This window comes from Citrus clementina, unplaced genomic scaffold (assembly GCF_000493195.1).
Source record: "Citrus clementina cultivar Clemenules unplaced genomic scaffold, Citrus_clementina_v1.0 scaffold_1, whole genome shotgun sequence".
NCBI classification, from domain to species: domain Eukaryota; kingdom Viridiplantae; phylum Streptophyta; class Magnoliopsida; order Sapindales; family Rutaceae; genus Citrus; species Citrus x clementina.
Genome location: NW_006263303.1, coordinates 18673679 through 18698696, shown reverse-complemented (window position 1 = coordinate 18698696; position 25018 = coordinate 18673679). Strand labels below are relative to the sequence as shown.

The window sequence follows — 25018 nt, the reverse complement described above, 5'->3', positions numbered from 1 at the left end:
TCGACCGAAACGTGAATCTATCTCTGCATTACAAAACATGTACATTGTGTATGCCATGCATGAACTTAAAATCTCTCTGGGTTAGATGGTGGTCTAAATTAAAATGATCATGTAGTTAGCTTTAACATGTTTGTGACGGTAGAATTTATTAGTTCAAACCTTGGCTTTTGCTTTATAAGTCTACTGGGTATATGCCTAAGCCAAATACCCAGATGTGCTCGCTTGATAGATATCCTTGTATGTCGTCAAATTATAATTGGATAGTCCATGAGTTATTCATCTCTAAGATATAGGAATCTCACAATCATTTTAGTTGGCTGGTCTTAGTAGACCTATGATTACATGCTTAAAGGCAGCACTGCATCAATGAAAAATTACAATCAATCTAGAAAGTTAGAGAGAGAGAGAGAGAGTGTGTTAAGAACTGTAATCTCTATGTATCATGAATGGAAACAAGAATTGAAGACCAATTCTTACAAAATGAAAACGAGAATCAAAAGCCAATGCTTACAAAACCATGTAGCGCTTTTTCTCTTATTGTTTATTATTTTTAAATAAGTAGCTTAATGTTTACAAAACCATGTAGCTAGTGGATTGTGGTTCCCTTTAGTGACAGTCTAACTGAAGGTAACACTGTCAGTGAAAAACTGCATATATATGAAAACGCCATAATTTTAACTATATCAAACTCAATATTTTGAAAGAATCAGTGAGAGCATCTTTAAATCTTTTGCATTGCACTCTTAAATCATACAACTTCTTGAATGAAGGTATTTCTGGGATTTGTTTTGAGCCTCAGATATATTGTGAATCTCCTTTTATAAGGGATGTTTGGGTTGAATCCTTAAATTAAAGTAAGAGTGTCTACCCAGGAACAACATAAAGATTATGTCTAGAAAAATAACTAACACAATTTTTAGTCCTTGTAAGAATTTATGTGTGGTGCTATTGGTAATAGTTGAAAAGCTGAAAGCCAAAGGCTAGAAGCACACGCAATGAACAGAGGTTCTGGAAAACTCCTTTTGAGTTTTAATTGCCAGTTGGGATTGATGCATCCTGAGAAAAATACGCTTATAAATTGAACCAACTGAGTAGACAGTAGTAGATATCTCAGTTTAGGATTGTTTGCATCTGTGTCATTTCTGTTAGCTGGAAGTTCCTGGGTAGGCTGGGTACTTTCATAATGCCAGTGCATAACTGGCAAACATAAATATATGCCTTTTATGCCTTAATCTTGGGCCTCACAATTTGTATAATTTGGTAACTTAATACTTACTAAACCTTTAAAGATATGCCTCTGGAATTCATTAGATTGATGACTGCAATTAGAAATCTATCTTAATGATCTTTCCATTGTTGGAAGGAAATCCATAATACATTCTATTATCATTAGTTACATTGATATATAGCATTTGAGCCTTATAAGTTTGAGTAGATTTTGAATGGCTAGAGTTTTAAAACTCATTGCTTTCTTTATACACGTGTGTTGATACTTGTATTATAGTATGGAAACCAAGAATCCGAGCTGGACAATTATTTAGTAGTTATAAAGAGTAATGTATCCAAACTTCTCAATTACTACGGGAAGTTTCATTTTAGCATTTTGCTGTTAACTTACTATGAAGTCTTTTTCCTGAATGCTTAAGAAGCTTGAAGCCATAAAAGGAACCTCAATAAAACAAAATCTACTCTGTTTCTCTCTTGTTTAAGTTTGGATTGTAAAAACCAAAAGACAAAGTTGGAAAGGTAATAAACAATGTAATTTTCCTTTCTCGAGTAGAGGATTAAAAACATAATAACTTGAATAAAGAACTTATTATATATATTTTGGCATGTTTGAAATCCCTTTTTTGGTTAATAAATTAAAAAAAAAAAGCAGATATGTTAAGAATAGAGATAAGTAGTTAGTCTTTCTCACCTTTTAATTATTTGAAATAAGAACTATTACATATCTTTGTTCCTTAACTTTATCTAGCCCCTTTCTATTCATTTCTACTCATATGACTTCTTTTGTTTCATTCTTTTTGGCTAATAACATTTATGGGGAAATGTCATAGCATAGCCAGCTTTCCTGGAGAAGTAAAGAGTGTACTGTGCACAATTGGAGGTGACTTCTTTACATGGACGTTTGTGGTCTTATTCTCTTGGTAGACATTTTGATGAAGGATTTGATGTTGGCTGGCCACTAGTTTATGCAGGTATGATGTGGAAGCTGTAGAACACTTGCTCATTGTTCAGTAGCAATGAAATGTTTTCTTTGGTTTTTATTTACTTTGATTTTGATTAGTTGAGTTCAGTATTAGAGCTTTATGAATGTTGGATAAGTGTTTTGGTAAGTAAGCAACAATGTCTTTTGATGTGTTGTGGTTTAATGTGCAGAAAGGAGTATCTGATATTTGCAGGACTGAAGTTGCGAGTTAATTCAATTAAATGTGTGCTGTTTGAAGTACTGTAACTCCTTAAAACACCCCTTCTGTCTCTCTTTCTTTGTTGTTTGGTTCTCATCTATCCGAGATGCACAAATTTTCATTATGGTACTCGTAGTTAAATCTCATTGCCTGTATTGATAATAATAATAATAATAAAAAAGGCACATAATTTCAATAGATTTACAGTTTATAAAATGTCTGTGTCAGTAAGAGCCTAAAAGTTGGCTTAAAATGAAGTTTGGAATATGATTAAAGAGATGAATAGATAATGACTCTCATGCCATTCTTAATTTTTCAGGCGTTGAATCAGTTTATTTTATGATTCTTGGAAATTTGCTCGTGTGCATCCTCAGTAACTGGTGAAGCTCAAAAGATTCTGCTCTAGACTTCAGCTGTACATGCGGGTCATCCATCAGTGATGAGATCATCTCGCTGTCTTCATGCTCAAACAGGCAAATTCTCGTCTCTATATTTCTTTTATTTTTCATGGTAACATTTCTCTGGCATTGTATAATGTACAGAGACACACACACACACACATATATTTGACATTTTCATGCTTCCATTCCATGTTTTTGTAATTTATTTGGGAGCCATAACTTAATATCTTCCAATGGTGTGGTAAATTGATGATTCATCTTCTCCTTTTAAACAGTGAAATCGATTAACAGTGCAGAAGATGGACGACAGAATGAAATGTCATTGTTTAGTACATGTAAATTGCTGAATTCTGGTACAATTATTTATCAAAGATAATATATGTTATTGTTCATTCAATTCTTTTGTCAGGCCGTGACAACATTTTATGTATTATTTACAACAAATGAATGGTGGAATAATAGAGCAATGTAAAAAATTTATAGTTCTTCACAACTGCGGCTATTCATTCCCCCGAAGAGAGTGCAGCATTTACAGATAAATCATAGCCCACTTAGGTAGTTTGAGAAGCCCAGAAATTCACACTGGCCAGTTCCCATTTTCTGACTGACCCGACCCGGATAAAAACCCAAACAAAAAAGAGTCCCCACAGTTTTAAATTAAAATAAAATTCTTAATAATCACATTACGGTTTACAGTCAATTGCTTAATCTACGTTGTATTGTCTGTTAGTAAAGTTTCCCCGCCATGCGGCCGTTATTTTAAACAACCAAACATGTTTCATTAAGCCCGCGGCAATCTAATTACAGTTAAAATGAATATTGAAGCAAAAACCTTTTTTTTTTTTAATAACTCGGTAAGGGTAGTTTCGTCATTACATCAGAATTTCGGTATTTTTGATTTTTCGCCCAGTGGGTAATAATTAGCTGAAACCCAGTTTCCCTTATCTCGTTCTCGTCAAGGTAGGTCTCCCGCTCAGTTGCGGAGAAAATCGAGGCAATTAATTTTAAGTTTTAGTATTATTTGTTTTTCACTGTACAATTTTCTTCGTGGTGGTAATAATTTTTGTTTGAAAATTATGCAGATGAGTTTGTTAATAAACCAGAGTGTTCATTTTTCAAGAATTTCATGTCACCAGAGAAGCACTGCTTATGGTGAGTCACTCACTTTTGTGTGTATGTGCATGTCCCAGGTTGGTTTGCTTAAAAACTGTAGTTTAAGCTCTTTCAATATTTTCTATGTTCTTAGGCAAACAAATGGCGCCTGGGGTTAGCGTGCACAAGAGCCACTCAGTGGCTAAGAAAAGCATCCGCTGCTTTTCCACGAACACGTTTCTTAGTACCCTGACAGGTAACTTTCTTCGTTCTTAAGTTTTATTTGTAATCACCGATAGTATGCTTAATTTTGAAAACAACCCATTTATACTTGATAGCTGCTGACTCCGTCCCACAACGGCTTTGTATTAAAGTCACCACAACATCTCAATTCCAAACATAGACTACAGTTGTTATTGCGAGCAATTTAGATCTGTTTGAAGGATAATGACTGTTGTATAATATGGATGGGAATTACATGAAGTTTGAATCGCATAAAAAGAGTTCCATTAGTTGGAGAATGAATGAATATGGGAAGTCAACTAATTAGCTATCTCATGAAATCCCATCTCTGGTTTGATTTTCTATTTCGTTTACCTTTGTTTTGAAAGGCTTGCAAGCTTATAATAGTTGTATCAGCTTGCTTGCCATTTATATTGTCCAAATTTTGTTTGCTTTATATGCCTTTTTGAGATTTTGGTCTTTGTTTAGGAAGCTTTAATTTTGAATAGCATTTCTGTATGGTAAAAAAAAATGTAAAATTTGTCATGTATGATCTGTTAGTTTAGATGTAGATAGGATGAATAAGTTCTAATTATCTTTTCTGCCCTTCAAATTCTAGTTTCTTCACATTGATTTGTGGATATTTGGTGTACATTTAGGTGAATTTAAACACCTTTTAATGTTCTTTTCCTAAAATCTATATGTTATGTTTCAGTGGCAATTTGGCAGCAATTGGCAATGCAAAGGCTTTAACAATGGAGAATGTCTTGGTGAGTGTTTTGTAATGTTTGTTTTCACATGATTTTGCTGCTTGTGCATTTACGTGCTTGTTCGGGAAAGCTCGTTGCTTCTGAAATCTACTTTTTGTCCCTTTCTTGATTACTTTATGCTGTCAATATTCACCTGTAAAATTTCAATGGTTCTTTCATCTCTTTTAAAATATGTCTTTAAGGTACATGTTTTAAAATGTAAGATTGTGCATCCATCTGATAGATCTTGTCATTTTTCAAGCTTAGTATTTCATTTTTCCTTTTCTTGTATATAACCTCAGGAACTCGAATTATTTTCCTTCGAGCCAGGAAGGAGCTGCTTCTGTTTATACTATGGCTGATGGAAGCCTTGGAGATATGTTTGGCGGCTTCCTATATTCAGCTGGACAGCAGGCAAATGAAGCTGTTCTGGGCCAGTTATCAGCTCTCAGTTTTACTAGGTTTGTGTCGCTCTTTGTTTGCTACATGCGGTGGCTTTTGTATTTGTGTTTGCTCTGGGGCTCACTCTCATTCATCTTCACAGTTTGGCAGTTATTTTTGGGGCAGGGCTTGTGACCAGTCTTTCACCTTGTACACTAAGTGTTTTACCACTAACCCTTGGTTATATCGGTAAGCATGTGCTTCTGAAAAACCTTGTGGAATTACTTTATTTATTTTTAATAATAGTCTGCTGGTACTGTTTGTAAACTGTATCTTGATTTGGTGCTTATTCATGGACTGGTTGGAATCATCCAGGTGCATTTGGGTCTGGCAAAAGCAGAGCACAAGTAATTGCTTTTACATTTTTGTTAATTCCTACATCTCCTTGCTATGTTTCTAAGGATCAGGATCCTCTCCTGATCTGAGCACTCCTGATCCTTTACAGATCTTGTGCCACTTGTGTTTTAATGTTAGTGGATGATTAGGATTTAACTACTTTTTCTTTTTAATTTATTAAAGACCAATCATATTAATAGAATTTTCTCATATGAAGATCAGATCAGGAGAGGATCCTGATCCTGTTTCTAGACCAGCTACTGTTGGAAGAATCTTTTGTTATTCCTTTATTTGTTAGCCTGGAAATATTATAAGTTATTTCAAACTGTTGGGCCTTTTAGCCACAGAATAAAAAAATGCAATGAAAATAAAGGCTTTTTGAGTAGGAAAATACTTATGTCACTTAACATATACTACCTAAATGCCAAATGTTAGGGGTCATTGTTTAGCTGTTATTGGCTTCTTTTCACCCAGCTTTTTCAATCTTTTGACGAAAAAATAATAGAAGAGGTTAAGGTATTTTAGTAGGAGCTGTCTAGGCATAAACAGAGTTAAACATCTGATGTTTTGATACTTATTTGTCTTAATATTGCATGAATCCCCCTTTTATTTTAAATTTTCTGTTACAAATTATTGTAAATTGTTCAAGGAAGCTATAAATGTGACATCGTTTCCCTCTCTGTCTCTGTCTCTTGTAATTCCCAAATGACATTAATGTTATTTGTTGATCAGATCATTGGGGATTCCATTGCATTTTCATTAGGATTGGCTACAACCCTTGCACTCTTAGGTGTAGGAGCCTCCTTTGCAGGAAAGGCATATGGTCAAATAGGCACTGGTTTACCTTTGGCAGCCTCTGGTTTGGCTATTGTTATGGGTCTAAATCTCCTCGAGGTATTGATTGACTGCTCCATTGGTTTTCTTTGAGGTATTGATAAAAATTATATGTAACATATGTACCAATGATATCCATTTTGACCCCATGCTACTCTGATCTGATGCTCTATATCTCACACTCTTATCTACAACTAATTCTGTGGTGAAAATTGCAGATAATCGAATTACAACTCCCCTCATTTTTTGACAACTTTGACCCACGTGCTGCTGCTGCAAACTTCCCATCGAGTAATTGGCCTATCATTCTAGGCTGCTTAACAAGAGTCTGCAATTTGGTGGAACCTCTAGTATAACTCATATTAATCGATTAATATTTGATATTTTAGGTGTACAAGCATATCTAGCTGGGCTTACGTTTGCGTTAGCTGCATCACCTTGCAGTACGCCTGTGCTGGCCACTTTACTTGGATATGTAGCTACATCCAAGGTATTCTTGAAAGCTTAAAGTTACCACTACATCTTTTCAGTTTTTCTGATTTTGTTGGACTGTGGAGTTCTGATAATTTGTATAAAACTCAGGCTGATGAGATTGTTTTCCTACTTCTCATGTTTGACAGGATCCTCTAATAGGTGGCACTTTACTTTTGTCATACACTACTGGCTATGTTGCCCCTCTACTTCTTGCTGCTTCTTTTGCTGGAGCATTGCAGGTCGTTAGTTGTTTACTTGGACTGATTTATTGTGTTGCTACCACTTCTCCGACATGGATCCTTACATCCTAATTTTTTTTTCTTTTTTTTATTTTTCAAATGAATCTATTGAAATAGATTCATTAGGGTTGTTGTAAGTGATATTTGACGTATTACCGTACTTATATTTCTCTCACTAAATTTAACTCATTAGATATGTGTTTTTGCAGAGTCTGCTTTCTTTTCGCAAGTTCTCCTCGTGGATAAATCCAATGAGGTAATCTTTAACAAATGTTCTACATAATTGCTCAGAATATGATTCTGAGGTCACACGAATGGCATCTGCCTGTCATAATTTATTGCTATTGCTATTAGATTCATTGTTTCTGATACATGTTTATGTCCGACTGTTTCTGCAGTGGTGCACTTCTCCTGGGAGGTGGCCTGTACACTTTCTTGGATAGGCTTTTCCCCACCACAATGGCAATGTAAAAATCATTCACTGTATTATTTGCCAAAAGGTATTGTACAGCAAACAAGAAATAAAACAATATTCTCCCCATTTTTTCTTTATGTACACCATAATGTGCTAGTCTTTATTTTTATACAATTTACTAGAAAAATTACGATGTTTTCAAAGAATCTTTTCTGCTCAAAGTATGATCGAGTAAAATACAATAACATATATAGCGAGTGAACATTTAGTTACCAGACCGTGCTATGTGTGGTAAAGAAAACGAACCTCATTCGACTTCTTCATCCACCTTCTTTTCCCCTTGAAAGGGAGAAAAAAAGAAAAAAAGTTACAATTTTCTGATATGATGTAAACTAAAGATCCATCTAGACCGATTATTTGAATGATACAAAATCGAAATCCGGATCCCTTTTAACCGATTCTGGCATTGCTTTCATCACTTTGACGTGAAGAATAGATAAGATCATTAGACTCCACTTCCCCCTTTTAAGAGGCAAATGACATCAGTGTGCAGAGACAGTGCGTCCGCCACCACACCCATAAAGTGGAAAGCAGCCTCATCACTATAAAATCTGGTGGTTTTGCGAGAAAATGGGATCACTTGAGATACTTCTAGAGCCCCAGACAGGGAGGTAAAAGTCTAAGGTTCCATCCACATTGCATTGAAAGTTTTTGTTTCTTTGCTTATTATGGTCTTTTCCAAGTATATATCTAAATGGGTTCTCTCGGATAATATTGGCAAACACTTTTGACGGATTTGAACAGCCAAATCTGAGTGCAACAAATTGCCAGAAACCAAGTCTGTACGACATAAAAACAGCTATTCGAAGGCTTATCCTCAAATCTCACGGTTCCCAAGCTCCTTCGGTCGAATGCACCGTTCCAAACGGTACACTCCTTTCATTTCTCTATATTATAGCTGTAAGATTGTAGTTACTTTGGAGATAGTCTAAAGTAGAGTAGGCATCATAACTATACAGATGATAAAATAATTAAAAAAATATAAAGTAATAAAATAATAAAAAATATATTATAATTTTAAAATAATTATGAAAGCGGTTCTAATATAATCGGATCCTAACAGTAAACTTATGTACAACACTTGGACTGATCCTTAAAGTAAAACCCATTCCAGAGTTAAAAAAGAGAAAGAGAGAGAGAGAGAGAGAGTTGTAAGACACGAGTGAACGTCATAAAAGGCTTAAAATCTTGATTATGCTAATAATAACATTATCATAACAACTAATATCTAATTAGCTCCTCGATTAATCATCTGGTTATACTGTTCCAACGACCTCTGTCTCTGCAGCCTCATTTCTTCATTGAACTTCTTAATAAACGCCTCAACTCGGCGGTTCAACTCGTCCTGACTCAGCGACGGTTCCCTCCTGAGTCTTCCCGCCGAGTTGCCATTCGCACTCTCTTCGCCGCTGCCGCCGCTGGTAGTTGACGCTGTAGTAGCAGTGGTAGTAGTACGTTCGTGAAATGTCTCAGCTTTCTTCACTTTAGGCGCAGGGGCAGTACTGTTCTGACGCACGTGCGAGTCCCACGTGTCGGACTTCTTCAGATGCCTCGTTAACGGCATTGCCCGTCCCTCCGTTATCGTCTTCCACGTGCTCTCCAGCGTGTCGTTCCGCTTCGATTTCGCCACCCTCAACGCCCTTCCCCCTGAAAAAAAAAAAAAAAATTAAATAAATATTTTTCGCGGCTTTACCGAACCCCAAAATAAATAAATAAATAAGTACCTTCAGGATTTGCTTTGACAGCTTTCCGGTGACCGAATCTTGTCGAAACCGGGGGCTTGTCTCTACTCTCCTTTTCAGACGAGTCCGAAAACTCCATAGAATCACTCCTCTTAGGCGGCGGGGTCGTCTTGACGTCACCGACCACCTCAGCAACCCCATCACCACCGTCCATCATCATCACCGTCTTGTTATCATCACTCAAATCTTGTACAGGACGAATATGGTCGTATAAAGAAACTTCAGTGCTGGCCGCTATGACTTTGTCTGGTGGCGGGAATACAGAAATTTGATCATCCTCAATATGGTGGCCTTTTTGTTGGAGCTTAGAGGAGGCAACGATGGAGATGATGATGGCGTTAATGAGTAAGTAAAGAAAAGGAGGCTCGAGCCATTGTAACAGTAGGTTCCAGAATGAAGGAACGTCTGATGCTAAAAACTCGGATATGAATGGCGCCACTGATGAGTGTTTTAGCACTACGCCAACTGATAGCACGCATGTTGACACCGCTGCCGCTTTCAAAAAAATTATTGACATGTTGTGGTTGATTAAATTAACATATAATTGATTAAGAACGAAACTTCAAGATTCAAGGGACGTGTTGTTGCCTGCCAAAATGAAAGCTTCGGGAGAGCGAGGTAAGCCGAAGAGAGAGATGTTGAAGTTCACAAACATTGAGGCTTGTATGTATATTTATATATATGCTTGTGCGGAGTGTTATTTATAGGGGATGCAGTAGAAAAGAGCCGGGGGGGGTCTTATAATTATGATGAAGTGGATGTGGGCCGTTTGATTAGGACGAAGGAGGTCGTTGAGAAGGTGATCCACGTAGGTGGAGGTTTGATCGGGAGGTGACACGTAGGCAGTTTGGGGGTTGATTTGGCTTCTGCCCACAGTGCCATTTCGGCAGTATAGTCGGCCCGTTTCATTGTTGACACGTAGCTGTTGCCTCTTGGATAAGAATAGAGAGTCCATATAGAGATGTTTATCACAATTTTGCTGTAAATAATAATGGGGTAGCATCAAGAGAACAATATCAAACATAATTTTTTAAATATATGTTTTTAACCATGATATTATAACTTTTTAAGGAGTTTGAGATTAAATCTGACATAAAATATATTAATTTTAAAAATTAACTAATTAATGTGATCAGTCCATTACAATAATAAATTACTTACCTATTTTTCTCTCTTTTTTTTTTTTAATTAAAGTGTTCTTCTACTTTTGTCTCTTTACTCTAAAATGTAAGAAAATATAAATAGAAAGACTTTTAGCTGAGGTTATTTTACGGTTGATAAGTGTTCAAAATTTATTTTCATATTGATATTTATAGTGAATCTAACTTTTTTTTTTTCTTGAACAAATCTTTCTCAATCTTCAAATGATTAATCCCATAATATATATTTTGAATAAACTCAATTCAATTAATCCACACAATGCTCTTTTCGGATCTGGCAAGATTAATAACAGTTGAAATTGCATCTTCATGAACTAGAAGTCGTATGTTTCTTCTTATGGCAGCGAGAGAGAGAGAGAGAAACAAAGAAACAATAAAGGGAAATGTGAAATAAGAAAGAAAATAATTATTTAAATAATTTATTAACATAGTAGACCCACAGTAATTAATTAATTTTTAAAATTTTTAATATTCCATGTCAACTTTAATCTAATAAATTATAATCTAATTGTTAAAAAAAAGTGTGATTGAAATTATGTTTAATATTGTGTACCTTGAGCTTGACTTAATAATAATTATTGTAAATAATAATATTATAATCACTATGTCAATAACAAAAAATTATGAGTTCTCAAAAACCACTGTTCTTTTACCGTTTATTTCATACTGTTAGGTCATGGGGGTAGAGATTTCTGGTCTCCCGGTAGAAATCTCCCTTCCCAACGGCTGGCATAAAATTTTAGGTTATGTTTGGTAAATTTTCTTCGATGATGAATATATGGATTCAGAGTTTTGAAGGGTATTATAAAAATCTAAATTTAGACTCCTAATAAACCTTAAATTATAAATATTTGTACATAAGAAAAATAAGCACAACTCACAATACTGTGAGATAAAACAAGTCTTTTTTATTTGTTTTTAATAAAGGAAATTCTCGGAGAGGATTGTAAATTTTGGAACAGAAATGAGAAAAACAAAACAAACACATAGTTCGTGTGGTTGTTGTGTCTTGTAAGGATTGTAGGTTGGGGATAGTTAGGTTTGTGCTACCAATATTCCAATAGAGTACCAATCGATTTAGCTTCTTATTTTAGGGCCCCAATATGTTAGCATATATTAAATTCTATATGTTTTCCAATTCTTTGAAACTTGTTGTCACAAGGGAAAAGAAGTAAAAATGCACACACCACAAGTCTCATAACAATCATTAAGATAAAGATATATTATCTATTTTCATCAAGCGAATTGGTTTCAAGTACTTGACCCTGCAACTTCTAAAACTGAAAAGCTCTTACAACAAACACATGGGTCATATGAAAATGTACAGATTAATTAAATGACCTATCTAATCATGATTTAACTATAGGAGGCGTTACGTTTCATTGACGAGTTCTAGAAAGATCAAAGTGTTTTTCGATGAAAAGATGGAGGTTCAAACCATGCGAATCAATCATAAGAAAGTACCTATTTTTTTTTTCTCCAAATCATACTAAACCCACGAAATTCAATAGAGCCAAGCTATATATATATATATATGCTTCAGAATGCCTGCGTAATCTACACTTCAATATGTTGCATTGAACACAGAGCCTTCTCGTGATAAAAAGTTAGTTTATATTGCCTTTTCAATGACCTTAAATCCCAAAAAAAAAAAAAAAATTACCATGTTCCAAGCTAAGATCTCGAGATGTTTCAAGAATACTTATTGTTTACTTAATGCAAATTTAAATGTTAACTAGTTAGAGTAAACTTGCTAGAGAATCTTAAGTACCCAACAGCACATGACCGCTTTCATGTGCTAATCAAATTTTTAATCATTAGTGCAAATGGTGTTGCCTGGACAAATATTTGACTGTTGCAGAATCAGTAGCTGTTTTCATATCAGGATCCTAAATCCTCGGCCGGGTTTGTGGTTCTTTTTGGGTTTCCCATGTGCCAAACAACATTGTTGATGCACCCTTCACCGACCATGCACGCACTTTTGAGGATTAACAAAATTTATATGGCAATATAACGTAAATTAAAATAGAAACTACATGTAAGTTATTAATTTTCTTTTTTTTTTCTCAAAGAATATGTAATTATTTACGACGTTTGTAGTGTGTTAGCTAGGTTGGTACTCTTCTTCTTCTTCTTCTTCTTCTTTTCCCAATTAAAATCTATTTCCAACTAAAAATTTCACTGCTCATTCATTAGGGCAATCCTACGTACGTTAGTGTGCATTAACCAAACTAGGTCATTTGGAAGAGTTACATGACATCTTCTCAATGTCATTATGTCAATCCAAGTGTTAGATTTTATATTATTAATAGTAAAATTGACGATAAAGAAATTAAAGGAAGGATGATCAAACACTGATACAAATAATTATAACAATTATTTTTTGTTAACTTTCGGACATATTTTTGTTTTTTTGCCTAAATATGATTGCTTCCATATTTATCATATACATGGTTTTTGTATTCTGACGTCGTATATATATTGACGTGCATTTTGTCAGATTATTAGTGTTATAAAATTGTAAATGTGAACACGATCGAGCCAATAGTGTATGCGAGTCAGTGCAATTAATTGACAACAATACTTCATCGAAAAAAATAAACAACTTGTGGGCAGCACCATGATCTGTTTACTTATGCGTACACTTTAGCTGTCTATACAGAGACAAATTTTAGTAGTGTTGATTGTTAATGGCTTAAAAACACTTCTTTCATGTCACCTCAAAGAGTGACATGACAAATTATAATTGTGAAATTTTATTTCAGTTTTCAATTGAGTAGATGATTAGTGGACAAAAGAGACCATTAATTAATTTTCGATCTGTGCCTCATAATAGCTTATAAAAATTACTGAATATTGTTTGATATGTAGGATGCGGGTAAGAAATTTTTTTTTTTTGGGCAATAATTTTCTTGTGAATGTCAATAAAGACATCTCTTCATTTAATTTAATTTTGATGTGTGTGGCTACATGAAGCCTCTCGAGCATAAATAGCGTAGAAACTTGAAATTACAGATTAAACCCCAAGCAAATCAATTATTTTGGTATTATATGGAGGAAATGCAATCTCTTGATTGGCAGAAATCAAATACCTTTTTGTATACGGAATGTGCATAAAACAATTTCTATATGGTCAATTATGAGCATCATTTCTTATTCCTAGTCAAGTGAGACGGTGTTTAATTTTCACACTTGAAAGTGACATTTCCTCTACCAGCATACAAAATTGTGGCCGAGTTTATTCGTTTCACAATAATTCTGAGTTTTGGTTGGCTAATATTAGGCAAATACAGGTGAAATAAATATGTAGCATCGGTTGTACTAGCTACTTGGAAAGAAGGTGAGATTTTGACATAAAAGTTGAATCGAAATTGTTTTGCTAACCCGTTGACAAACTCTTTGAATTTTTAGGCTGTAAGGGAGATAGGTTGAAAGAAAAATAGCACATATATATAAGATATAAAAATTATAAATTTGTAGCTTGAACACAGTGCACAAACAAGTTTTAATGAGTGGTATGTATTAGAGTCAACTCATACATGAGTGAGCTTACATCTTTATCATGTAATAAAGATCACACATAAAGACCAGCCTCCATAGGTGACAAAAAGATTAACATGAACATGATTGGGTAGTAGAAAAATAATATTTATTTTTGTCAACCCTAACTCTCTCTACTCTCAAATAAGCATAGACTTCCATTCTGTATATATAACCACCCTTTTTGTTCATTCAAATTCATACGCACCTCAAATAAAACGTGAGAAAAAATATGTTATGATTTTTTTTTGAATAAACGCAATTTTTTTTTTAAACTATCACAAAAGACATGTCCATTCAAAGTAAATTAAATCACATTGACAACAAAAATCTTATGGTCGGAGATTTTGTGTCACCATTAGTTTCCATAAAAAAACAAAATGACATGATAGTATAGCTGATTATCAAGATGAAAATTTCGCAGTTAATTTATTAGACGGAACCAGACTGATCCTGCGATTCTTAGCTCATCTGATAAAAATATAAATCATAAACTTCATAAGACCCTTTGAGGGCAAGCAAAAGATACAGGAACTAAGAGACGTGGCAGCTTTTGACACGTAAAGAGTTGATCGGCAACATGCTGTGACCCAATCGATATTTTTGACTTTTGTCAGCAGATAAGTGATCATTAACTGGAAGATAATGTACTAGCACCACCTCATCAAACCGGCGGTTCGATAGATGGCCGACACGTGTCATTGAGTGTTGGTGCCCCTGGGGTTCGGAATTTTCAAGTAAGTCGAAAATTGCTTCAATTGTATACCCCTTTTCCCCTAAATTGTAGTCCAAGATTTTGTGCCGGATTTTGGTGAAGAGATCAAACAACTTGTATAAAATTATCGGCTACCATTGACTCTATCACAACGAACAAAAACTCATTTGATTGGCTAACTGTTCACCTGGCTTGTCAACGAACCTGTGGAAGAGCTTGTTGTGCATGAGATAACAAATTTTGATGATGGTAACAGCTAAGCCCTTTTAAAAACTAGGATTTTGTTTTGATTTTATATTTCTTCTTTTTCAGGTTACATTTTCAATTCGCTTCCTCCTTATTGGCGTATTTTATATAAAGTAAGAACTAATTCAATAACTACATAATGTTTTAAAGATGGCTCAATTGAATGGCCTCTTGTAACTTCAAGGAAAGTGAATGGTTAAAAATCCAAGTTAATAAAAGATACGCTAAATTTAATGTGGGATGCAAATTGCTAAGTAACTTTTTTTGGCAATAACCTCTTCATTTCAATTTTCAAGCTATTCATTTTTCTTCTCCAAGCAGCAGGCAAGGATGATACATTCAAATTTTGATAGAACTACTTTTATTTTTATTCCTATTTTGTTTGAGATATTGGATTTAGATTGGTAAATTTTGGCTTCAAAGTAAAATTTTTTGTATGTATATGACTGGAAAAAAACTTTTACGCCTACGGTTATACAAATTCGAGTAATAGTAATAAGAAACAGCGACTTTAACAGGTAAGATTTCAGTTTGTCATCCCTATCTAAATCTTGGGGGGAAAAATATGACCTAATAGAAAAGTATAAGGCTTTTTTCCTGGTAAAATCTGCAAGAACTGGAAACTGTTGCCAAATAGTTTGCTTAAATTACAATGTCTGTAACTAAATTAAACTTCCAAGGAACCACACGTACATCTCGCTTGATTTTACGAACTGGGAAAAAGGATTACAGAAGGAAATATTGAACAGTAAAAAAAAGGGGCATCACATAGTGGAAAATCAATCCAATCAATCTAACCTCATCTTTATTACTCTCCAATACATCTACCCTTACATTTAAATGCAGCCACCACCCAAATATGAAAAAAACAAAAAACCAAAAGGTGCCTCTACAATAGTTTACAACTCCCAGTACAGGAGAGGAAACAAAAAGAAGAGGGGAGGGGAAGAAAGAATTAATCCCAGTGTGCTATGTCCTGTGATTCAACTATATTGGTATGGTTTGAAAAAGGCAGCACTTTTTAACCCTAAGGCCACTCAATGCTTTGTGAACATCCCTGCCGTTAGTGAAGAAAAATCATAATCCTTTGCTGATTGGGAAGGAGTTGTTGATGAAACAGGGGATTCAGATGGTTGTTTATTTGTTCCAGTGCTCGTCACACCATTTGCTGGATTAACTTGCCCCATAGTAGGAAAGCTGCAGGCAAAATTAAGTGAATTAAGAATGCGAGCATAATGAATTTAGTCATCTGCTTCTCATTTCAAATTAGTAATATATGGTACTTGAAGTGCCGAGCATCAGTTGCGGATTCTCAAACTGTTCTGGAAATTGAAGGAGCATTTGGTAAAAAGGAGAACAAGGAAACCCATTTGCAAAGAGATGTAACTTATGACCGTATAGTAAACATCTCTAGATTCACTAATACCATAACCAAGCCACCAACAACAACGAGGGGCTTTCGAAAAACAGGGGGCAAAACAGCCAAAAGAAATTCTAACTTGCTAAAAATTTCCTTCATTTGTGTAAAAAGTCCATCACTTGAAGAAAATTAGCTTCTATCTGGTGACTTTACCAGACTAACCCCTGCATTTTTGCAGATTCTCAGATTTCTTGCATAAAAACTCCAGTAGTTATTCACATATAATTGGAGAATAGCCCTAAAGCAAATTGATTCAGACATAAGATCAACATGACAGGAGCGTTGATGCCAAAATCATATAAAATTACGTAAGACAATTTCAACATTCATAAGCACAGTCGATTCATTTCTGCTCAAAACAGTAATATATTCGAGTACCTGGATGTAGGAAATGGAACAGAGTTCCCCCCTTGATGTGTTGGTGCCATGCTCATAGCCTGATTCGGATGAAGATTTAGAAACATCAACAAATGAAAGTTGATCGAACAGAAATATTGGTAGATGCAGGAGTTATTATGGAATCTACCTGCATAAGTTTCTGTATATCAGCCGGTCCAGCAGCCACTTGATGTGTTGGTACCATGCTCATAGCCTGATCCAGATGAAGGATTTAGCAACATCACCAAAAGAAAGTTGATCAAACAGAAATATTGATAGATGCAGGAGTTATTACAGGTAATACCTGCATAAGTTTCTGCAGATCAGCCGGGCCAGCACCCACTTGCTGTGCTGGTGCTATGCTCATAGCCTGCTTCAGATGAAGGATTTAGCAACATCACCAAATGAAAGTTGATCAAAAAGAAATGTTGATAGATGCAGGAGTTATTATGGATTCTACCTGCATGAGTTTTTGCAGATCAGCTGTTCCAGCACCTGGCATCATGATGCCAGGAATTTGGTTACCAAAGTTTGAGGGAAGGTTCGTACCATTAGACACAGGTAGTTGGAAGCTGCTAGAAAATTTTGGATCCCCGCCAGATTTTGCAGCAGCAGCCATCAAGAGGGACTGTTGCTGTGCCAACATAGTGAGTTGCTGTTGATGCATAGCAAATGGCGACACCATATTGGACTGCAACACATCCAAACCCCAGATCAAACAATGTATATCTCCAGACAAACTGATCCATTAGCCAAAAAATAATAAATATTCCATGAAAACTAATAACTCTTTTTTCCATAACAAGACAAATGGTCAAAATGGAAGTCCAAACAAGGAAAGACCCAGTAGCTCCAACAAGCAAAAGATCAAGCTGATTCACATTTTCTTATGAAATGCTTGACAGCTACATAAATGATGCTGCAGCGTATACCTTCTCAAAAAGGCTCATAATGTCATTTTTCAAATCTTTCTGGGGTTTCTCTGAACTTGAGGGAGTTGCAAGAGATGGTGAATCTTTAAATAAGTCCTCAATTCCTGTGGCAGACTGGGGACTACTTTCTACTGCTTTGGTTGAATCTTTTTTCTCTGCTGTCGATGTTTCTACAGCAGCTGCAATTTTGCCAAGAGTCAAAGTCAACAGTAATCATTGGAAAATACAATCATCACTCTTAAAACCTAAAGAAGCAAGCAGCACCTTGACCACATTTAAAAGAGGAAAAGTTTTGAGACCTACACTGGAAACCTGCCCAAAGATTATCATCCGCAGAAGCAGCCTCAGAGCTATTTTCATTTGGACTGTCTCCAGATAGCATGTTGAAAAGGTCAGAAGCAAAATCAACTTTGGGTGGAGGTACTGCAAGATTAGCATCTGAAGACTGATTTGTTGCCCCAGCTGGTGCCACTGTTGATTCCGTTTGTTGAGGCTTTGTAATGGCAACAACCTGTTTATCACATGTATGTTAAACAATATAGCTTTTCAAGACCTATCTCTTAACAAAAGAAATGGTAAATTACAGAAGATGCATCAGTCAGATTGTATTGCGGCAGCAATCAGAATATGTGCTTAAACCAATTTGATAGATATAGATATGAATTGGCCCCAACAATATTTAGGCAGCCATAAATTAATAAATTGCACTGTTTCTCAGACATGATATATATTCAGTCAACCACTCTTAGATGTGATAGCCAACTTGATTGCTTCTCACACCGAATTCAGTGGTAGAAAACCAAAAGCAAAGACAAAAACAAAGAAAATTCAGAGGGAAGGGAAGAAAGGTTTAAGAGGAAAACAACTCAATAATCTGAATTTCGTTTGTGCAGTCTCAGATTTGAATTGAGCTATAATCCAAAACCAAATAAAAATACTAATCTAACTTAAACAAGCATAAGAATATGATGTAGGATAAGTTATGCTTAGATAAGAAGCTTTATATTTCTACTTCTTTCAGTAGGACAAATTATTATCTTACTTAAACTGATTTGTGTTTCTTTTTCCTCTTCGAGTTAGTCTTCTTCCCTATTTGGCTATTTGTGTAGAAGGATAATTACTTTGCCTTATTGGAAGTAGATTTCTTTTAATTGTTTCAAGGGAAAAATAGTATTCCTATTATGCTATTCATGTCTCTGGATTAGGCTCATAGTGTGATGCATCATTTTCAGGAAGCACTTTCATAGTTATAAAATAAGATAGGAACTTGATATGATAGGTCATATATAAATAAAGATGCTTGCTCTGATGCAGTAGCTACGAAGCACTTATCTTGTTGGATCTCCTAGAACTTAGCGTAAAAGCAACTGAGGCTATTCTCTTTTTGGATGTATTGGAGCAATAAATAGTTATAAGTTCTCAAAACCATCACAGCTTTTAACTCAGCTCATTTCATGCATCGTATATTTTTCTGTTTTGTGGCATTACTGGCATAACTATAAGTCATTCCTGTTCCTAGTTTTAGAGAATGCATGCTGGTTGCACGAAACTCGCACTCAATGCAGTAACAGGGGGCAACAAACTTACTAAGTTGCATGTACGGCCAACTATATCAAATTCGTATACCTCCTTTCACAACCATTGAAGCTTACCATAACTCTGATGTTGATTATTCTAAGAATCCTATAAAAAAGTATGGATGAAAAAAACCAAAGACTAATCTACTTGAGACAATTAAATAAACCTAACTCCATTAGGGAAAATGAGTCCTACTCCGATATAAATAAGGAAATTAAGAATTAAAAAAAAAAAACAAACAGAATGTCTACTATTATAATTGAAACAAAGAACTAATAATGTGGGGGCCTCTCACACAGTTTGCATTGACATGCCTTTGTTGTCACAGCCTCAAGAAGCCATTGAAGATAAAAATTCTTAAAAGAAGAATATTATAAAGAAAAAAGGAAGAAAAAAAAGAGACAATGAAATTGAAACTATCAGAAAACCTGATCAGGTCCTCTAGGTGGAAGTGGAAGACTAATTCTTGCAGCAGGAACACTATCTTTTGTACTTGGAGCTTGAACATGCTTCCTTTCCTCAGATAAGTTTTCAGAATTATCAGTGTAACCATGCCCACTCTTTTCCCCAGGTCTCTGCCAATGAATAGAAGCCTTCTCCTCCAGCCCTCTAGGAGGTGATTTTGCTTGTCCATCTCTAGAAACCCATCGCTTCTCCTCGTACCTGTAAAGACAGGCAATAATAAGAGAGAGAAAGTGACGATAAATAGATAATGAAAAGCTTTACTAAGAACTGTGTTAATACATAAAGGAAATGTCCATAGAGCTAACCCAAGACACATACTTTGCACGAATGAAATTCTCAATTCCAACTCTGTCATAGTTTGGAGGCAACTCAGCTTCCCAGTAACTATTTGCCTTCTCATTTCCCATAGCTGTATAAAGAAAGAACCCACAGTCACATGCAGTAGCTGTTATTCAATTCAATCTTGAAGCAAACAATATCAACCATAGTAAGATAAATCCATAACCTAATAATATACAAACTTACATTGAATGAATGCAACCTGCTCCGGAAGCCAGGTATCCAAGGTAGCAGATCTAACCTGAAGTAAAAACTGGTAAAATAAATATATGCCTTTTTGTAATAATGACTGGGTGTTTCATTTACCATAAAAAATGCACAAGAATAAGAATAATAACATTCATTCAAAATAAAAATCACACTTTTTTTTTTTTGGGGACAAGAAACTATAAATTATATGAATGATGAAGAATCGCAAAATAACAATAACAATCACACCTAAGTAAGGAGATCGGAACTTAAAGGTCTACATCGAGATAGGGAAAACATATTTTGATGAATCAAGCATTACGGGGTAAAACCAAATTGATAAGGCAGCAGCAAAATTTATGAAAACCAGAAAGAAAAGTATTTATAGCAATAGCCAATCATATTAAATCTACTGTCAAACTAAAATGAAGGAAGCACAAAAGTACGCAAATTCATGGGCAAGGATATTAAATTCAACCTACAATTGTTAATCAGGCAGGAGCCATAATAATTTAAGCTCACAAGTATCAGAAATACAAAGATTCAAAAAAAGATGTGCTCCATCAAACAGGACATTGTAATCAACAGACAAAAATATAAGAAATAACGAGAATTAAGCTAAAGACAATTTCTCATGAGTTCTTTACTTATGACTACTTATAAATTACAGATAAACTACTGCTGGGCACAAGTTTGAATGAAATAGGGAAATTTTAAATGTAAAATCAATATTTTGCCATTAATACAACATAGTAGATTTAAAAGCTGCTTTAAATAATTTAATTTTTCCATCAATTCATGTTAGCATGTCCACTTTTGAAAAACTGGCAAAACACTACTTGGCACTTAATGAGAGTTCAGGTACCGACCCTGTTTTCCTCAGACCTTTAAAGTCCTATATTTGTCAGGCCTACGTAGTAAATCTCAAAAGTCTTGTATTTGAGGTTAACTAATTGTATACAGTATCTATATAAAAAGGAACCATCGAAGTTAAAACAGCCAAAACCCTTCAATCTGCCGTGGAAACTAAGCAGCACACATTAGAATAAAATTGCATCACCTTTGATATGTGTACACCAAGACTCCTGTGGATCCCAGAACATTGCATGCAGATAAAGATTCCCAAATTCACACTAGCCCATCTTGGACCTCTGCATGACAACCAACTAACTTTAGCAACACACACGGATGGAAAAAGGTAAAGAAGTTACAACAAATGGCTGATTTATAACACTACAATAGCAGATATGTTATTGAGTCAATTTCTACTCTAAACACCAAATTGTTCACTGTTATGACATCCATCTTATCTCTCTCAAATCTTCTAAATACATACTTGGCTTTGCAGTCAGCGCACTCCCTATTCTCTGGCAACTTAAGAAGCCCTTCCAGAATCTGCATAAAGACATAAAAATTCATATAGCAGACTGATGGAACAAAAATAAAGCAGGGGAGGATTAACAAAATTCAAAATCTTTGCCTATGAAACTCAAAACTTAAAGCCATTAAAATCTAGCATGTACAGAAATTGAAAAGATCACAGGCAAACACCTATGCTAAACTCTCGACAAGATCACAGGAAAACACCTATGTGAAACTCTCTCATCCAACATTGTAAATAAGTAAGTGCATATAAGTCAGCAATTATGAACATTAATCAATGCAGAAGCCATCAAACTATATACAACTATCTACAAGAAACATTGCCCCCAGATTTTCATATGGATGAAAGTCCTTTACAGGGAGTTGTTGATCCAGATTTTACCAAAATGCAAATGTCCACATCAGAGATGTATCATGAATCAAATCGTGCTAATAGAAACCTCTTTTAAGGTAAAAGTTCTTAAGCTCTAAAAGAATTTCAAAGGCATTGAATCTTACTTAATTCAAAATACTTATCCAACTATCAATTAATCCAGCTCTTGATCATGTTTTAGCGCAGACTATTACTCATTAGCTCAAATTATACATCTTTATTGCAAAATTAGATCGAATCACGGATAGCAAAAAAGAAAATTAACCAAACACCATATAAACTAACTCAACGGAAATGTTTATTATGTACACAAATCGATAGGGATAATTTACAGCTACAATTTGAAAATCAAACATAAGCATTTTGAGCTCTCTCTATGAAATTAGATGAAAAACGCGAAATCATGACACGGATCGATGAAGATCAAAGCAAACCTTATTCAGATATGACAAGAAATGAATCTACAAAACTAATAGGGCGAAATTGAAATTTTATGAAAGCGTGAGGGTAAATGAGGTAAGGGAAAATGATCGGTTACCTTCCTGTGTCTAGCGTTTAGCTCTTTAGAGACGTTGGCCTTCTCGTTCATTGTGAGATCGCAGTCTCCGAGAGAGAGAAATGAAAATTCGCACGAATTGAGAGGGCAATCTGGTCTTTTCGGTCCCTCCCCTCTCTTTCCCTCTGTGATATTTCTCTCTGATTATTGTGGAAGCAAATGGAGCGGAGTAAAAGAAGAGAAAGTGATTAAAATAATGTAAAATAAAAAGCGAGATCGAAAACTGAAAAAAGGATGCACTCTCTTGCTGAAATTGACTTTTAAAAAAATAAAATAAAATCTGTATTTCATTTTTTGTTTTTTGTTTGTTTTTAATTTAAATAATAACATCGTGCTCCCTCTTATTTTATAATTCCTCAAATAAGGATATCGTTTTTCCAATTACTGGGAACAGGTCCATTACCTTGTTGAGATTTTATTATATTTTTATTTTTATTATATTCTTTTAATAAATATTTTTATTTTTATTAAGCCAACGCTAGAGGAGAGAATGAGTGCATGTGGGTATCAAAATAAGAAATTAGGCCGGGCAAAATTCACTGTGGACATCTCATACTCTCATGTAAGGAGCTTAATAAATTTGGTTGGTCAAATATTATACCAACTACAATTCAAAATATTTAGCTTCAAATTAGCCGAGCAATTTGAAATAATATAGCCTTATATTCAAAATAGGTCCCTAAACCTTAATAAGATGATGAAATTACTTTGATAATGTTAGACTTTTACCAAAATATAATAGTAAAAATAAATCATCTATTTATTGTTCGTTTTATTTATAAATGATACAATTTTATTTTTGTGTTATCACATTTATTTTTTATGCTATAATTATTGTCTATGAACAATCACATTTGAACACCTTTACGAACAACAAAGCTGAGATTTCGTAATAAAGTTACGTTTGTTACGGCGATCAAAATTAGATGTTAAAAAGATTACTTGAGATTTCAAACAGGTCACGGGTCAGTGACCTATTTCATACAAATGGACAAACTGTGTCCTTATGTGAAATAACAAAAATCCTTGGGGATCTAATTGTTATTATTCCATTGTTTGGTCTTCTGTTGTCGCACGTGTGAGGAGACTTGGACCACCTGGTGGCTTGGTGGTGGACCCGGAGGTTAGCGTTCTGGGGCACGTGTGAGATGATGGGTTTTGATCGTGGACGGAAAGCTTGTAGGTAATATTTTGATGCGGTGCAGGTGTAGCTTTTTGGGTTCAAATAGTGAAAATGAAAAAAAAAAATTTCTGACACGCTCGTATGATTTTGATTGAATTAAGAATATATAATTATCAATAATTATTAATATTTGTGTTTCATATTCTGTTGAAAATTATGAATTAAAATTGAAAGAAAGTCATTTTTATATTTGTTATTCTCCCAATACTCTCATGTATATTTATGGTTTTTGGTGGAAATTTGGGTATTGTTTTCCAGATCCTTTTTTATTTATATTTCTTTCCTATTTCTTATCTTAAGCAAGAAGACGTAACTTTGTTAGCGATACGGTTTATTTCCATTAAGTTTTTATAAATTTACTGTGAAATGATGAAGAAGAAGAAATTAATTAACTGGGATAATTTATTTTGAAGTGGGAATCTACTCATCTTCCCAGCTAGTAACAAATTAATACGATAGAATATAAATGCAGAAAGTCAGATAGTTCAGACTTCATTGAGAATTTTCTTATAAGAGAGAAATTATAAAATATTTATGATGTATTACAATCAATTAATGCATTAATGACATATGTAGTTGAATTTTATATAACTACCACTTGCATGATGATTTTTCAAAATAAATACACACATGTTATAACATCATTTGCTTATTGTATGGTTAACATAGTACCTCTAATGGATTCTATAATTTCTCTTTATAAGAAACCTCATCTTTTGATTTGTTTGGGATTACTAACCAGACCAAATTTAAAGTAATAAAGTTTTTTTTTTACCACTGCTACATCACAATTATATTACTATTGTTATTACATTAGATAATTACTAATATTTACAATCAGACAATTAATTAGACTAATTTACATTAAATCTTATAAAGTATTACCCGAATTTTTACCTTTTGCACCATTCATATTTCGCACGGGAAAATACTTTCGAGGGTCACCTACACTACTTGTATTTTATAAGAAAAAAAAACTGTCTCCACTCAATTATTCTCGACTCAATTTTATAAGTAAAATTGCTACTCTCATATAAGCTCTCACCACTTAGCCAAAGGCCGAGTTAAATTAATAAAATTTGAAATTTAAAAAAGGATACACAACATTATTTATTATTATTACTCAACTTAAGAAGGAAAAAACAACA

General features: G+C 34.5%; 3 protein-coding genes across 5 annotated transcripts; 1 reads left to right on the top strand and 2 right to left on the bottom strand.

Moving 5' to 3' along the window:
• Positions 1-3704: 3704 nt before the first annotated feature.
• LOC18054546 (cytochrome c-type biogenesis ccda-like chloroplastic protein) lies at positions 3705-7737 on the top strand. 2 transcript variants are annotated; one of them, XM_024178702.1, is made up of 13 exons: positions 3705-3769; positions 3892-3961; positions 4056-4155; positions 4836-4893; positions 5203-5333; positions 5417-5502; positions 5629-5660; positions 6382-6543; positions 6702-6774; positions 6873-6973; positions 7104-7196; positions 7406-7452; positions 7595-7737. In XM_024178702.1, exons 2-13 carry the CDS (start codon positions 3892-3894, stop codon positions 7665-7667), a joined length of 1026 nt encoding a protein of 341 aa, XP_024034470.1. In that variant the 5' UTR covers positions 3705-3769; the 3' UTR covers positions 7668-7737. The 2 variants fall into 2 exon arrangements, with proteins under 2 accessions (XP_024034470.1, XP_006451991.1); XM_006451928.2 differs by having other exon boundaries at positions 4056-4157; positions 4839-4893; positions 5175-5333.
• A 1097-nt stretch (positions 7738-8834) lies between these two features.
• Positions 8835-10126, bottom strand: LOC18054545. The gene is made up of 2 exons (XM_006451927.2): positions 9396-10126; positions 8835-9318 (listed from the first exon to the last, which is right to left on the bottom strand). Exons 1-2 carry the CDS (start codon positions 9928-9930, stop codon positions 8900-8902), a joined length of 954 nt encoding a protein of 317 aa, XP_006451990.1. The 5' UTR covers positions 9931-10126; the 3' UTR covers positions 8835-8899.
• Positions 10127-15698: 5572 nt separating this feature from the next.
• On the bottom strand, positions 15699-22901 carry LOC18054544 (probable ADP-ribosylation factor GTPase-activating protein AGD5). Of its 2 annotated transcripts, XM_006451926.2 has the most exons (13): positions 22670-22901; positions 21712-21770; positions 21436-21526; positions 20373-20427; positions 20166-20256; positions 19811-20045; positions 18108-18315; positions 17805-17983; positions 17333-17563; positions 17177-17242; positions 17021-17086; positions 16873-16931; positions 15699-16271 (listed from the first exon to the last, which is right to left on the bottom strand). In XM_006451926.2, the coding sequence occupies exons 1-13, from the start codon at positions 22718-22720 to the stop codon at positions 16112-16114; spliced, it is 1551 nt and encodes a 516-aa protein (XP_006451989.1). In that variant the 5' UTR covers positions 22721-22901; the 3' UTR covers positions 15699-16111. The 2 variants fall into 2 exon arrangements, with proteins under 2 accessions (XP_006451989.1, XP_024033321.1); XM_024177553.1 differs by lacking the exon at positions 17021-17086.
• Between the last annotated feature and the right edge of the window lie 2117 nt (positions 22902-25018).

Coding starts and splice junctions, on each gene's coding strand:
- LOC18054546 (XM_024178702.1), top strand. CDS start 3,892: ATGAGTTTGTTAATAAACCAGAGTGTTCATTTTTCAAGAATTTCATGT. Junction 4,894..5,202: donor TAACAATGGAGAATGTCTTG/GTGAGTGTTTTG, acceptor CCTTCGAGCCAG/GAAGGAGCTGCTTCTGTTTA. Junction 7,453..7,594: donor TCGTGGATAAATCCAATGAG/GTAATCTTTAAC, acceptor CTGTTTCTGCAG/TGGTGCACTTCTCCTGGGAG.
- LOC18054544 (XM_006451926.2), bottom strand. CDS start 22,720: ATGAACGAGAAGGCCAACGTCTCTAAAGAGCTAAACGCTAGACACAGG. Junction 20,046..20,165: donor GAGAATTTCATTCGTGCAAA/GTATGTGTCTTG, acceptor CTGTCTTTACAG/GTACGAGGAGAAGCGATGGG. Junction 17,087..17,176: donor ATCTGCAGAAACTTATGCAG/GTATTACCTGTA, acceptor CATCTGGATCAG/GCTATGAGCATGGTACCAAC.
- LOC18054545 (XM_006451927.2), bottom strand. CDS start 9,930: ATGTCAATAATTTTTTTGAAAGCGGCAGCGGTGTCAACATGCGTGCTA. Junction 9,319..9,395: donor TGTCAAAGCAAATCCTGAAG/GTACTTATTTAT, acceptor TTTTTTTTTCAG/GGGGAAGGGCGTTGAGGGTG.